This window comes from Drosophila simulans, chromosome 3R, assembly GCF_016746395.2.
Source record: "Drosophila simulans strain w501 chromosome 3R, Prin_Dsim_3.1, whole genome shotgun sequence".
NCBI classification, from domain to species: domain Eukaryota; kingdom Metazoa; phylum Arthropoda; class Insecta; order Diptera; family Drosophilidae; genus Drosophila; species Drosophila simulans.
The window spans coordinates 22,113,349-22,127,033 of record NC_052523.2 but is presented as its reverse complement, the minus strand read 5'-3'; the positions used below and the strand labels follow the sequence as shown (position 1 = coordinate 22,127,033).

General features: G+C 43.6%; 5 protein-coding genes and 1 long non-coding RNA gene across 8 annotated transcripts; 1 reads left to right on the top strand and 5 right to left on the bottom strand.

Annotated features, from left to right (window-relative positions):
* The first annotated feature begins 8 nt into the window (after nt 1-8).
* LOC120284926 lies at nt 9-2,608 on the top strand. Of its 2 annotated transcripts, none has more exons than XR_005544143.2 (3): nt 9-500; nt 557-827; nt 899-2,608. It is a non-coding gene; the product is annotated as an uncharacterized LOC120284926 (long non-coding RNA). The 2 variants fall into 2 exon arrangements; XR_005544142.2 differs by having other exon boundaries at nt 16-234; nt 295-827; nt 899-2,604.
* A 222-nt stretch (nt 2,609-2,830) lies between these two features.
* LOC6729683 (lipase 3) lies at nt 2,831-4,645 on the bottom strand. Its single transcript, XM_002104953.4, has 3 exons — nt 4,334-4,645; nt 3,541-4,266; nt 2,831-3,485 (listed from the first exon to the last, which is right to left on the bottom strand). The coding sequence occupies exons 1-3, from the start codon at nt 4,475-4,477 to the stop codon at nt 3,090-3,092; spliced, it is 1,266 nt and encodes a 421-aa protein (XP_002104989.1). The 5' UTR covers nt 4,478-4,645; the 3' UTR covers nt 2,831-3,089.
* A 276-nt stretch (nt 4,646-4,921) lies between these two features.
* LOC6729682 (lipase 3) lies at nt 4,922-6,869 on the bottom strand. The gene is made up of 3 exons (XM_002104952.4): nt 6,425-6,869; nt 5,638-6,363; nt 4,922-5,574 (listed from the first exon to the last, which is right to left on the bottom strand). Exons 1-3 carry the CDS (start codon nt 6,587-6,589, stop codon nt 5,191-5,193), a joined length of 1,275 nt encoding a protein of 424 aa, XP_002104988.1. The 5' UTR covers nt 6,590-6,869; the 3' UTR covers nt 4,922-5,190.
* Nucleotides 6,870-7,396: 527 nt separating this feature from the next.
* LOC6729681 (laccase-3) lies at nt 7,397-10,031 on the bottom strand. The gene is made up of 2 exons (XM_002104951.4): nt 7,911-10,031; nt 7,397-7,843 (listed from the first exon to the last, which is right to left on the bottom strand). Exons 1-2 carry the CDS (start codon nt 9,723-9,725, stop codon nt 7,601-7,603), a joined length of 2,058 nt encoding a protein of 685 aa, XP_002104987.2. The 5' UTR covers nt 9,726-10,031; the 3' UTR covers nt 7,397-7,600.
* Nucleotides 10,032-10,042: 11 nt separating this feature from the next.
* On the bottom strand, nt 10,043-11,401 carry LOC6729680. Of its 2 annotated transcripts, none has more exons than XM_002104950.4 (3): nt 11,056-11,401; nt 10,480-10,704; nt 10,043-10,415 (listed from the first exon to the last, which is right to left on the bottom strand). In XM_002104950.4, the coding sequence occupies exons 1-3, from the start codon at nt 11,314-11,316 to the stop codon at nt 10,089-10,091; spliced, it is 813 nt and encodes a 270-aa protein (XP_002104986.1). In that variant the 5' UTR covers nt 11,317-11,401; the 3' UTR covers nt 10,043-10,088. The 2 variants fall into 2 exon arrangements, with proteins under 2 accessions (XP_002104986.1, XP_016036349.1); XM_016177553.3 differs by having other exon boundaries at nt 10,480-10,701.
* Nucleotides 11,402-11,927: 526 nt separating this feature from the next.
* LOC6729678 (protein FAM98B) lies at nt 11,928-13,587 on the bottom strand. The gene has a single exon (XM_002104948.2). The coding sequence runs from the start codon at nt 13,488-13,490 to the stop codon at nt 12,111-12,113; it is 1,380 nt and encodes a 459-aa protein (XP_002104984.2). The 5' UTR covers nt 13,491-13,587; the 3' UTR covers nt 11,928-12,110.
* Nucleotides 13,588-13,685: the final 98 nt, after the last annotated feature.

Sequence of the window (13,685 nt, the reverse complement as noted above, 5' to 3'; positions counted from 1 at the left end):
GCCTAAATTGCCAGGGGCATGTCGGATCTGGATAGATAAGCGCACATATGTGCACACCCCCCATTCGGTGTGTGATGGTGTGTATCTCTGGCTAGCCCAAGATCTGCCAGATAGTAAATTACTTTCTTTGTACGCGGACGTGTCGCGTCTGCGGCTTTATTGCCCGGCGCGAGGGTGTATATAAAAATGCATATCCCTTGGAATGGATTTTACAACTTCTAAAAAAGAAAAAGGGTAAATTTCCACGATAATACGCTGAGCTCGCTGACTCAAACGGGCTGCTACTGGTTTTAGATTAAAATTGAATGGTGATGTGGACTTGCTCCGCGGGTAACCCGGTAACCAGGCGTTGGGGAGTGGGCCAAATCGCCGTGCCCGCCTGAGATTAGACAGGAATACCAAATATTTACCAAATGCGATCAGTCAAGGTTAAGGCGTGACACATGCGTGATGTACATGGGCCTATAAATTAATACTAAATTCCCTAAGCGCCAGCCCAGGTCGTGCATGAATTTCACCAATGCTGGCATCCATTTCACAGTAATTTGATTTCTAGAATCGAATTTTCGAAAATGTCCAACCAAGTTAGTTGGCATGGCCATATCCGATCCGGCAATGACTAGCAGGCAAATCAAGTTAAAGTTCAACACAATCAAATAAATAAATAGAAACAGCCAAAAAAGCGCGTCAGATGTGTACGCCATTTTATTGGATTTAATGCACATTAATGGGCGCACAATGGCTATGATATCATCGCTGGAATTGTGCGCCAATTACTCGACTGCACTTGCACAAAGGCAACCATTTCCAGCGAAATATGTTGTAAGGTATTGTACTATATAGCTAGAGCATAACTAGCCAGCACACCAACTAATTGATTTTTGACAATCAATTACAGCAATTACTTACGTCTGCTGCAGGGTCGAATGTAGGAGGTAAATTCAATTTGCAGAAACCTACAAAACGCACACAACGTGACTTCGGCTTTTCGGTAATCTTTTACGGAGCTAATCCCTTGTAAGGGAGGATAGCCTTCAAAAAACGTAGGGAGCAGCAATAAGAGCTCACTATTATTAGGTGTAGTACAAAAAGGACAGCTTAAAATGGCAGCAAGCCCCAAATAAATAATAAATAAAATACACATGACGTTAGTACTGATAACACTATGAAGATAAATTCAAATCGTTTAGCTGGGAAAGCTAAACTGAATTAATCGAAATAATGTTGGATACTTGAGATTAGTAGTCTATATTAATCTTGTATTACCTAATACATGTTACAGTAATGCCTTCCCATTCTGTGAATAGTTATATTCCGACGTGTTCTATAATTAGTTATAGTCTGACGTATTAGCTACCATACGGAAGCCAATAGTAAAATAATAAAGATTAAAAATAAAGGGATGAACAATGTAACCGTAGCCATAAAACAAAAGATAAAATCCGATTTAAATTCGTGTGTAAAGTACTTATGTGTGGAATTTACTAGCCAAACTAACTCATAGATAGTGGCCAGTGTCAGCCGCAATATAAAACCAGGCCACTGTAACTATGACGCTGGGAAAAAAACAGAAAACAAAATGCAAAATAAATGCCACAAAGTGCGGCAAAATTTAATTATTTTTATACCGACGAGCAAAGTGAAAACCAGGCGAAAATGAAAAACCGAGTTTAGCATATGCAAAATAATGCCCAAAAAAGTGGGAGCAGCGCCATCACTTGACCCTTTTGGTTGGGCTTAATTTGTCTGGGAACCGCAACTGTTTTGGCCTTATGACTTGACGCCCAAAATAAATGCTTAACTCTGGGGAAAAGCCACGCCCACCCAACCAACAGTCTTTAGCCCTTTTGAAGTCAGCGAAATGCTTGTGCAGTTAGTGTTTCGAAATTTTCCCATTTCCGTCTGCAACTGCAGCTCGATTTGCTCAAAGCGCCGTGCAGTTGCCTTGACTTTGGCTCAGTTTTTCTTGTAAGCTTTTTCATTTCTATACCCTGTATTTAAAAAGTTTAGGGGCTTAACTAAATTTCAAAAAACTTAAACAACCTATACCGCCAAAATACAGCCATAGTTCAATATTATTAGCCTACTTTGTTGTAAGATTCTCTTTAGTTATTTTGTTAGTTTGTCTATCTTTTCCTTTACCCAATTTACCTTTTAAGAAGTATCTTAAAGTCGCAATCTCCTCCATTCCAACTATATATCTTTATAGTTGTTGTGTGTGTTTTGTGCTGTGCACACTTGAGCCAATTTAACGCTTCCGTGTGTTTTTTACTTGCCACGCCTCGTTGACTGAGTACTGAAGAACATTTCGCGGAGGAAAAAAATTCTTTAATTTCTACCTAAACGCCGAAAACACAATTCCGAAATTAGCACACTGCCATGCGAACTTCAATTAATCGAGTTAAGTAATCGCAGGCGTATTTCTTGGCAGACAGAACTATTCAGTGCCATTGATTACACGGCCCACAAATTAAGACCAATTAAATCAAATCCAAATTCGGACCCAGGGACTATCCATCGCCCACGCAAGTCGTGGCCTTGAACTTGCCAGCTACCAGCATCCATTAGCCAGAAGCCAGACTCTGTTTTAATATCTTGCTCTGCCTTTTTTTTAGATATCCACCCGGGCCCATTTATGCCCAGACGAAAGCCCAGAAATCAACTTGGCCCTTGGGGGAGGTGCGATGATGCCAAGAACCATGAAATGGGAATGAAAAGCTTGAATATGCATTATTCCTTCGGCTGGCCGGCTATCAACTGGCAATCAGAAGTTGGCCGAGTGGAAAAATCAAATGTATTTCTCTGTTCGAATGTGTGAAGGGGCCGGGGAAATGAAAAGCGGTTGTGGTTACAAGGAAAAGCGTCTGAAAAGTTGGCCATCCATGAGCTAAAGTTCGTAAAGAGTTAAGCTGCACATCTTATCGTCCAAACTTGTTTCTGTATTTATTTTAATATCGGCTTTCGTATATTGAAGTCGATAAACTACATATATATGTAATATATTTTTTAATATTTTCTCTGTGAAAATAACTTTTGGTTAAGTGTGACTAGCAGGTATAAGTTATATTAGAGATTAGGAAACCTATTTATCACGTGCCAATGTTCTTGGACTCGTATTCCTCCATGATGGCAATTACTGGCTCGTTGACATATTTACGAACCTCCCAGTTCAGGGCGAAATCTCCATGATTCCACTCCGGATCCGCCATGTGGTGCATCACCTTATTGGGCAATCTTTTGGCTAATTGCTCGACATCCTCCACAGCGGCGAGATCGTCACTATCGGCATACCACATGTGCACCAAGGAATTGATCAACTCGACAGGATACTCTGGAGGTTCCTGAGTTCCGTAGACTTCTAGATTCTTCTTGGTGCCATGATCGAACAGACGGAAGTAACCCGATTGCTGTTCCTGTAGGTAGTGCAACATCTGGTCGGTGGAACAGCCTGCAGGATGCGTCGCCATAGCTTCCGGCATAGCAGTCTAATGGTTTAACTATTAGAATCTATTATACATTTGATTTCAAAATTATACTCACCATATTCACACGACCTCCGGCGTAAAGTTTCTTCATGGCACTTTCACACACTGGACGCAACATGAAGTCCGGTTGGCAGATATTAAAGAATATGGCCATGAGGAACTCATTATGAGGCACAAACTCCTGTGAGCCAAAAAGCACTGAATATGTGTTCCTATGACCCAAATATGGACCCACGGAACGCACCAATCCGCTGGACAAGTTCTTCATTATAGCCACCGGGGCAAACATGTGAGCGGTTTTGATCTTATAATTGTATGCGGGAATCCATGACATTAGTGCAAAATACACCGTAGTACCCTGCGAATGTCCAACATAATGGATGGCATCCTGTCCCTGACCGTTCTCCGTTCTAAGGGCGTAGTCAATAATGGCGGTTATATCGTAGATGCCGATCTCATGCCAACTGAATTTCCAGAAATGTGGATGATCCGGGGAGAGCGTAGTGTGGTTTCTCGAATAGGAAGTTCCACGAGCATTGCCCATCCAAACATCGAATCCCGCATCCGCCAGCAAATATGGCAGACCATCATTGGGTCCTTGCAAAATCCAGGCATCCGAACAGCTCGTCAATCCATGCTGAAGAAGGACAATGGGTCGCTTTTCATTCTGGTTCTGCAATTTGTGGGAGTAGGGAATTCGGAAAACTCCCAAAATGTAACCATCTTCGGTAACTATGTGATGGTGCTCCGAAGGATATCCGTGCGCGGCAGTGCGGTCAGCCTAAAGTGGGCAATTATAATTAGGAACTAATTCAATTCCATTAAGTTAAAATTAAAATCAAACTCACCGTTGTTGCCTTACTCTTGAGGCTAATGTGAGCCTCTGGATTGTCATACAGTTTGTAGAAATCAATCGGTCCATCTATGGCCGCGGAGTAAACTCCCACGGCAAGAGCAACCAGGACAAGTAAACTTCCCGTGAATCGGTTCATTCTATGTACTTGTGTCCTCAATGGTCCGATGCCTACTGACTGTTGGCAAACACATGACTTTCAGCTTTTGTAGAGGTTCCTGGGTGGTTTGGTTTCAAGTAGCTCTTACTATCGGTGCTTTGATTATATATATTTAGACTGTCAAGATAATCCACAAATAACAGAAAGTGCTAATCTAAAAGTAATAAACCGAGCAAATAAAATAGTCAAATAGTTAATATTTAGAATATTTATATTTCATGAATTTTTGCAAATTATAAAACATAAAATTCCAAATGAACCATAAATTACCTATTTTAAAAGTTATTTAGTTTGACGTATTCCAAAACGACGTGCCTCAATAAACTTTCCAGCTTATCAACTATTTAGCCACTTGACCAGTCCAGATAATCTAAAAAAAAGTGTGCCCCCTTCAAAGGTTTAAGATTATGAAACCACTTATTGATTTAAAAAAAACCGTAGTCGTATATTTTATAACCCAAACTTGTTAATGAGGAAGTTTCTTTTTACTAAGAAAAGTCGAGTGAATTCTTATGATTTGAGTAAGCATGTATGAGTACATTAAGTATGAATGAAATTAATGTCGAGTTTGAGGGGCAAATCTGTTCAGTGCTGAAGAGTGATACATCCGTTTATGATATGATATGATGGGATCAACAGAAGTACACCTTGATTAAAACTAACTTAAGTTAAGCACCAGGACAATGTCCGTATCACTTCCCCTCGTACTCGTTTAGAATGGCTATAATCGGATCATTGATATATTGGCGCACCTCCCAGTTTAGAGCAAAGTCCATATGATCCCATAGCGGATCCTCCATATGGTGCATCACCTTGTTGGGTAGCGTTTTTGCCACCCTCAAGACATCCTCAACTGCGGACATCTCATCGTTGTCCGAATACCACAGATGCATCTCAGTCGTGATTAGCTCAGTTGGATAATCCTCTGGGGCATCCGTTCCATACGCCTTCTTATTCTTTTTGGTGCCGAAATCGAACTGCCGGAAATGTCCAGATTGATGTTCCTGCATGTAGTGCAGGATTTGATCCGTGGAAACGCCAGCAGGCATCACTCCAAAAGTCAACGCAGAGGCAGTCTTTTTGTGAAATGGAATATTAATAAATGTACTTAAAGGAACAAAGGAATTCGATAAACTCACCGAATTAGTTCTTCCTGAGTCAGTATTTGTTTCATTACTGTTGCTGCAAAATCTGTAAACAATCGATTCCGGACGACAAACACTGTACATCAGAGCCAGGACGAAATCGTTGTGGGGCAAGAATTCTTGGGAACAGAAGAGGGTCGAGTAGATATTGGTAAATCCCAGGTAAGGAGACAAGGTGTTGACCATAACATCGTCCATGTGATCCATGAAGGCCACAGGAGCCAGCATGTGAGCCGTCTTGATCTTGTCGTTATATTCCGGTCTTGAAGACAGCAGCACAAACATAACCGTGGTGCCCTGAGAGTGTCCTATGTAGTGGATACCCTCCTGATCCTGTCCGTTCTCCGTGGAAAGGGTATAGTCAATAGCTGCGGCAATATCAAAGTATCCAATCTCGTGCCAACTGAAGCGCCAGAAGTCCGGATGACTTGTCAGGCGAGATGTATGGTTTTTCGAGTATCTGTTTCCACGAGCATTGCCCAGCCAAACATCGTATCCAGCGTCGGAGAGCAGGAAAGGAAGGCCATCATCCGGTCCCAAGCTTGGCCAAAAGTCGGAGCTAGCAAAAAGACCGTGTTGTATGAAAGCAATGGGTTTCTTTTCTTCCTGGTTCTGGAGATTGTGCGAGTATGGAATTCGGAAGAGGCTGATAATGTAGCCATCTTCAGTGGTCACATAGTGTCGCTCAGCTGGATAACCATGTTCCTCGATGAAATGAATCTGCAGGGAGCATATATTTATTGTATTATTGTAAATCTTAAGAAAGGTGAGTCAAACATACCGTGTCGGGACCATTTATCAAGGATACGTGCGCATCGGGGTTATTGAACAATTCATAAAAATTGGAGACCTCTGCAGGATCATTGGAAAAAGGAGCAGACTGGACAACTGGCCCCAGGAATATGCCCACTAAGGCACAAAAGACAGCGATGTGTGATCTATACATTTTGCGGCTCAACTGGTGAACATTCTCTGATAACCACTCCCTTATAAACACTTTAGTCGGGCACTTTAGTTAAGTACTTAATTTGATACGAGCCGATCAACTACATAAGCCAATTAAAAACTCAAGTGGTCGGAACATCATAAACTTTATCGAATACTAAAATAAGAATCCATATATCCCTAATGATGATGCACATTGTGGATTTCCGCTCGAGTTTAGAACCTAGTTAGCTTCTTGTGTTAATTGGCTTATACCAAAATAAACCATTTTGTCGAGTGCCAGGTGGTGTTTTTGAATTTTCGAGTGTACAGTCGACACTTTTGACACTTTTCTTCTCTCAAGATTTCTTACCGTACAACCTTCGACAGTTAGTTTAGTTTATAAGTTACCAAAAGTTAATACTATGTAAATCTAATGAAATCCAATCTTATCTTTAACGGATGCAACATAGACATCTCCAAGTAGGCTCACTTCATTGTTGGAAAGCTCTATCAGGTTTATACTTCCCACTTGGTGCTCACTTCATTCAAATGCAAATTATAATTCGATAGATGTCAGCCGACTTTTGTAATCAAAAACCAATTTTCCCCAGTACAAGTAGAGGTCGTAAAATATACAACTACCGCTCTTTAAATCTATAAATTGCCTAATAACCAAAAACAACGCCCCCATTTGATGGGGGTAAATTCTCTATTTAGATTATCAATACATTTTTAAGTGCCTCTGGCAGATAAGTAAAGGCAAGGCGATTAGTTCTTGAATTAACAAGCATTTGTGTATAACTTATAAGTATAATATGCATAAAGTAAACCAAAGTATGGTTGAGGAGGTTACAGATAAAAAACGGAAGTGTAATCAATAACTATAATCACCAATTTATTTGTTGAATAATTAGTTAATAAATAAAATTGATATAAATAATCTTTAAACACTATTTGGCAAAATCAGGTCACCCAGATACATAAAGTGGGCATTTTAAGTGGGGGAAATGATTATATTAAAAACAAATTCTCAACAGCGCACACGTGCCGGAATGGTTTTCATCTGGTGATCCTCACCGATCTTCAGCACCGCCACCATTCCTTGGACGGCGTGTGCTTCAACATGGCAATGATATAGCCAAAATCCAGGATTGTTTGAGATGAATCGAACTATTATGTATCCCTGTCCAGGAATTTGCACCGTATCCTTGGCCACGGCAGCGCTGTCATCCGATAAACGAGGAAGACGTCCTCTGCGATCCAGCTCCTGAATCTATAAGGACAGAACACGGATAATGTATTTTTAGAGGACTATTCATAATTCTATAATCTCTACTCACATTGCGCAGATCGTTGACATTACCCAGCACTCCTTGGCCCACCAAACGGAATGTAAAGCCGTGTATGTGGAAGGGATGTGTGGTGTCCAAATAATTGGCTACAACCATCTCCAGAGGACGATAGGCCGGAAGCCTCATCACATTAACACACTCGCAGAGCTCACGCTCACAATTTCGTCCTTCTGCGGCCAGGGAGCTCTTGTTACAGAAGTATCCATCGTCCTGGTAGAGATGCCTGCCCTGCAGCAGTGATATTCCCGGCGAATTGTACGAAATATCACTGATTTGAAAGAGTATCTCCCCGTTTGGCGCTGTTCTCGAACCGAAACTGGAGTAATGGGTCAGGAACTTGGTGTACCGACTCCAGGGCACAGGATCTACGGATCGCAAGGCCACGGTACCAACATTGTTATCCTTATCTAAGGATTGGCGAAGTGAGGATATGGCCGTGGAATTTGCGGGCTTAAATCGGAAGTCGTTCACCAAGATTAGATCCTCCTCTGCAGCCCTGCTACTTGGCTTATCCAGAATATCACCTTGTGGCAACTCAGAGCGAGCAGATCCGCGGTAACTGAGCACAGCTCCTTGATAAATATTTCGGTTCTCACACTGCTCATAGCCTTTGATCCTGATCCAATAGTTTTTCTTGTACTGATTAGCTTCCAAAACGAAATCAAAACGCTCCGCGGAGGTCAAGAAGAAGCCATCTGCCAGCACGGGTTCAATATCATTACCATCGGTGCTGATCATCAAGAGCCTGTGCTGTTCGATGGAGAACTCCACAGGACAATTGGCTATTCCGTTCAGGATAACTCGCATCCTATAGCGATAGCCTGGAGTAACTCGAAGTCGTTCATACCGATGACGGTTATCATTGTCGGGCAGTTGGCTAAGATGATTGCGACCCTTTCCGTTTACCAGAATATTCCGCACATCCTGCAGGTTGTATTCGTAAAAGATATCCTGGATCATAAGGGTGTGCTCCACTAAATCGTAATCGTAAAGCTGCGAATGCTGATTCTCCTGACGCGTTTGGCGCACTACCAAGGCACCAGCCACTCCGAATCCCCGCTGCCAACCCACATGGCTGTGGTACCACAAAGAACCACTTCGATCCACCTGGAATTCGTAGCGCTGAACCTCACCGGGCTGCAAAGGATACTGGGTAATGAAGGGTGCTCCATCCATTTCGGGAGTTCTATGCATGTGCACTCCATGCCAGTGCATCGTTGTTGGCTCACTTAGATAATTCAACACATCCACGACGACTGTATCGTTTTCGCATAGCTCTATGGAAGGTCCTGGAACCATGCGATTAACAGCCATCACTGGATTTGCCACTCCATCGCCATAAATACAATGCTCCGAGGTACAGGCCCGCTCATCGAACTGGCATCTCTGGCACTCCGGTCCAAGTCGCTGGTAATTGTGCACCACCAGTTGGTAGTAGCAGTTCTGCGATTGACCCTGCTGGCAAACTCTTCTGCAGGGATGACGATCAAAGTCCCCAAAGTTGGCCAACTCCATTTGGCTGTAGTCGTTCTTCAGATCTAACGCGGGAGTCACCTTTGTGGTCTTATTTCGCATCCAGGCAAACGAGGGCCATTCGAACTTGGCCTGCGGGAAATCGTCCTTGGAGGACTCACATCGAGCCTGGTTTAAACCGAAAAGCAGTGGTACTATCAGCACCATGCTGGCAAAACTTTTACTTTCGCGTTTGGACATCGCGAACCGCCACGGGCAACTGGCCACTCGATTCGCGGGCAGCCGACGAAGAAAGTTTTGGCCCATTGGGCGACCCAGACCTTTGCGCATGCGCCGCACGTAATGGCCATTAAAGCTGAGCTGAATTTGATAAGCTCGAAAATATTGAGCGATCAGGAAACGCGTGGAAGGTGAAACAGCCCAACAGTTTGGCCACTTATGAGACTCTAGCTGTAATTTAAATAAATATTAAAATACCATAAATGTATTTGGAAATAATGAAAAATAGGACACTGATGCTTTTCAAAACAATTATGCCGAAAAATATTTTATATGTTTGAGCTCGCAATGAAGCATAAAGATTTAAGTGAAAAGATAGTAAAACAAGATGATTGGACACTGATCACTGACTCTGATCAAAGCCTCAATTGAGTAACTAAAAATTATTTATTAAAAGCATGATATAATTACAAGTTAAATCTCTGGGTTTTCCATTGCCGGTGCTGCTGGTGCAGCCGTTGCCATTCCTGATGAACTGGCGGCTGTGCTCATAATACTTATAACCCCACAGGCGATGGCAGCACCCAGTGAATTCTCCTCGTTCTGATAGGCCAGGGGATTTGGCATGGCTTGCAGGGAGGAGGAAAATACCTCTGCATTTAGGGCAGTATTCAGATCGATTGCCTTGCTGTGTATCACTATGGAACGCCCAACGATCCCATTGATGCCAAACAATTGCAGGTAAATGCTCTGAAAGACCGCCGAGATGCTGCCATCATCCTTGGTGTCCACATTACCGAGCTGTACAAGTCCAAAGACTCAATTAAATCACATAAAATGGAAAATCATTTCCAATGGAGCTTACAAAGTTATTGGGAAACTGGCCACCTGTGGACTTGCAACCATCGCTGAGATCACCAAAGGTGTGAATATGCAGGGCATGTTTGCCGGCTGGCAATCCAGTCACATTGATCGTCACCTTGATATCCGAGTTGTAGGGCAGCTGCACAAAGGTTATCATTCCGGCCACGCCTGATCCTTCGCCATCGCCCATCAGTTTGGCTCCCGCCTGCCATTGAGGCACCAACTGCTGGAAAATATAAATCAAATATATAATAAATATTATAGTATAAAAATCAAGATCAAACTGCTTAAACAATTGAAATGTTGGGTTAAAAAGTGTATAGCTTGCAAAAAAGAGAATAGTTTCATCCAACTAGCATTTCAGATCATTATAAAATTAAATGCTAGTTGCAAAAAATGTGCGAGTGGGGGAAATACAAATTCTTTCATTGAAATTGGATCTGCACAATATAATGTAATTCCATGGTTGGAACACAAAAGAAATCTAAACGCTCAGTTAAATGACTGTGTAATTTACAAATTATTAAATAAATTAAATAAAAAGCTAAAGATTAATTTGAAAACCATTAATACTCACATAGGTGTATCCCAAATAAGCCGGTTGAGGAGGCAGCAGAGGTCCCAAAAGGCCAGCCGCTCCTGGAATTCCCACAGGACCACCCAGCGGAACCGTCAGGCGCTCGTAGCGCTTCACTTTGGTGCCGGAAACCACCTTAATGCCATCATCGAAGCGGGTCATATTCACCGGACGCAGTCGATCCAACAGATTTTGTGCACTGCCAGGCGCAAAAATGCCGCCATAGCCAATTACCAACGCCAGTATCAGTTTAATATGCATTCTGATCTGGTTAAGTTAGGACTCGAATGTGGAAAACTTGCGACCTCACCGTTCTGGGGCTTCGGTTGAACTGATCCAAGCGCCCGACTCGGCTCATCCATGATGACTTCGACATGGTTTTCACGCCGATTGACCACGTTAATTGTCACCGGACTGCGGATCGCAGTGGTGGCGATATATAGACAGATATATAGCCGGCACATTTGATGACTAGATTGGAAGCTAATGGCAATCGAGTGTCGCGTGTGTCTGGGTCTGATGCCTGGTTACCTGCCACATGGGCGTACTTCTTGCGGGGATTGAGGGCAAGATCACAAGCCCATTATTGAGACGTTCAGAAGCGGTTGACAGTGCAATAATATCGAACCGTGATTTGACAAACGTAAGCTATAATAATAATATTACACATAATAATATTACAACAATGTATCATAAAGCTGTAATAATATAAGAATGATTCATTCGATTAACAATTGAATGCTTTAGTCCGTTGTTCTAATTATCTATCTGATTAATTTGACTATAATGTAAAACTAAAATGGCTAATCACGAACACATTGAAAGTGAAACACCTAACCCAGATTCCCAAAAAGCGCAATCGACACGCGAGATTTGCTGGCAAATAGATGGCATATATAGTTTATTTTATAAATGTCTGCCCATTTGCAATTATAAACAAATTCGTTAAACTTCGCAATAAATTAAACTGGGTTATGCGTGCGCTAAAGACGAGTAATGTTAGTAGTTTACAAGAGGATCAGTCGTTTATGGTCTACATTTTTGGGAATTAGGGATCATCGGTAGCCGCCACGGTATCCTCCGCGACCTCCTCCACCTCCTCTGCCTCGTCCTCCTCCGTCACGTCCTCCTCCGTCACGTCCTCCTCCGTCTCGTCCTCCGCCATCACGCCCTCCTCCGTCACGTCCGCCGTGTGGATTCCAGCCAGTACCCTGCACTCGGCCACTCCCGCTGATCCATTGCTGATCATTTCTATCACGTTGTTGGTAACTTTGGTTTTGATATTGCTGCTGCTGCTGCTGAGGTTCCTGCCAGTTGCCACCACCTCCTCCTCCTCCTCCACCGAAGCCGCCACCTCCTCCTCCTCTTCCACCGAAGCCGCCGCCACCGCCGCCCCTGCCTCCTCTGAAATTACCTCCTCCGCGTCCGCCACCTGGAGGACCACTAGCCCTTTGCTGCTGCCACGAGGGCATCTCTGGTGGCGGAGGAGCATGCTCATTGGCCCTGCCTCCGCGATCGGGTACCCGACCAATCACATGCTTTTGTATTTTGGAAGCCGTATTCTTCCGCACATTCGCCGAGCTTGTCTTCTCAATGATGGCCAGATCTGAGCGAGCTGCCAACAGGGCCACCAGGTCGGTTTGGTTTCCGCCCACTTTGAACTGCTCCAGCTCCCTCATCTTGCGATTGAAGCGGTCCATGATCTCATTGGAGCGCTGACGCATAGACTCCGACCACTGAAAGCTTTGTACAGTGGCCTCCAGACGCGTAGACATCATCTGCCGGCGCAGATTGTATTCCGCCTCCAGTTCTCGGTGCAGGGTCTCCAACACTTGCCATTGTGCATCAGTCAAGGGCTTCTTCAGCTTTAAAAGCGGTTCGCTGAGCACTTGGGGATTGGTTTGCTTAATGGCCTGCTCCAAGCGGGGAGATATCTTCTCGAAAAGCATCTTGGTATTGATGTTCTTAGGCACTTCGGCCAGCTGAAGATCCTTGGCTAGATTTTCGACAACCTGTTGGACATTTGTGTCCATCTTCGAGCGTTTGCAGGGTGGACCCACGGGCTGGGCCTTTAGAACCATCTTGGTGGTCATCAGTTCGGATGTGAGGTACTCCAGCAGTTGCACCAGTGACATACGGCTCTTGAAGCGCTCTTCTATGGCTCCCTGCACCAGATCGCGGTACGGGCAGCCCAGTTCCGTGAGCAACAGGGACAGCTCGAAGGAAAACTCTTTGTTAAACTCTTTGTTTGTCACGCGCTCATCGGTTTTTCGTAAAATGTGCAATTCGTGGGCGAGCCAATGAACCACCTCTCGTATGTCCGGACATTCGATACCCGCGTCCAGGGCACGACTCAGATTATCCTGATTTTGGCAGTGCCCTTGGAAGGACAGCGCCTTTAGGGAATCCACCAAAAACAGTTCCAGATCTTCCATATCCTTCGAGAGTTTCAGCTTTTTCTCGAATTGTTAACTTTTTGCCTCTCACCGGCGTGGCAATGTGACCAATACTTTGTGGGTCGAATATATCGAAAACTTTAACAAACGCCAACCTGCCAACTTGTCAAAATAGCGCTGAGAGGTTAGCACGGACACATACCATGAAAATATTTTGAAAAACATTTTTTTGTT

Coding starts and splice junctions, on each gene's coding strand:
- LOC6729683 (XM_002104953.4), bottom strand. CDS start 4,477: ATGAACCGATTCACGGGAAGTTTACTTGTCCTGGTTGCTCTTGCCGTG. Junction 4,267..4,333: donor TCAAGAGTAAGGCAACAACG/GTGAGTTTGATT, acceptor TGCCCACTTTAG/GCTGACCGCACTGCCGCGCA. Junction 3,486..3,540: donor CCGGAGGTCGTGTGAATATG/GTGAGTATAATT, acceptor TTAAACCATTAG/ACTGCTATGCCGGAAGCTAT.
- LOC6729682 (XM_002104952.4), bottom strand. CDS start 6,589: ATGTATAGATCACACATCGCTGTCTTTTGTGCCTTAGTGGGCATATTC. Junction 6,364..6,424: donor TGATAAATGGTCCCGACACG/GTATGTTTGACT, acceptor TGCTCCCTGCAG/ATTCATTTCATCGAGGAACA. Junction 5,575..5,637: donor ACTCAGGAAGAACTAATTCG/GTGAGTTTATCG, acceptor TTTCACAAAAAG/ACTGCCTCTGCGTTGACTTT.
- LOC6729681 (XM_002104951.4), bottom strand. CDS start 9,725: ATGCGCAAAGGTCTGGGTCGCCCAATGGGCCAAAACTTTCTTCGTCGG. Junction 7,844..7,910: donor ATGTCAACGATCTGCGCAAT/GTGAGTAGAGAT, acceptor CTGTCCTTATAG/ATTCAGGAGCTGGATCGCAG.
- LOC6729680 (XM_002104950.4), bottom strand. CDS start 11,316: ATGCATATTAAACTGATACTGGCGTTGGTAATTGGCTATGGCGGCATT. Junction 10,705..11,055: donor CTTATTTGGGATACACCTAT/GTGAGTATTAAT, acceptor TATATTTTCCAG/CAGTTGGTGCCTCAATGGCA. Junction 10,416..10,479: donor GCCAGTTTCCCAATAACTTT/GTAAGCTCCATT, acceptor GGACTTGTACAG/CTCGGTAATGTGGACACCAA.
- LOC6729678 (XM_002104948.2), bottom strand. CDS start 13,490: ATGGAAGATCTGGAACTGTTTTTGGTGGATTCCCTAAAGGCGCTGTCC.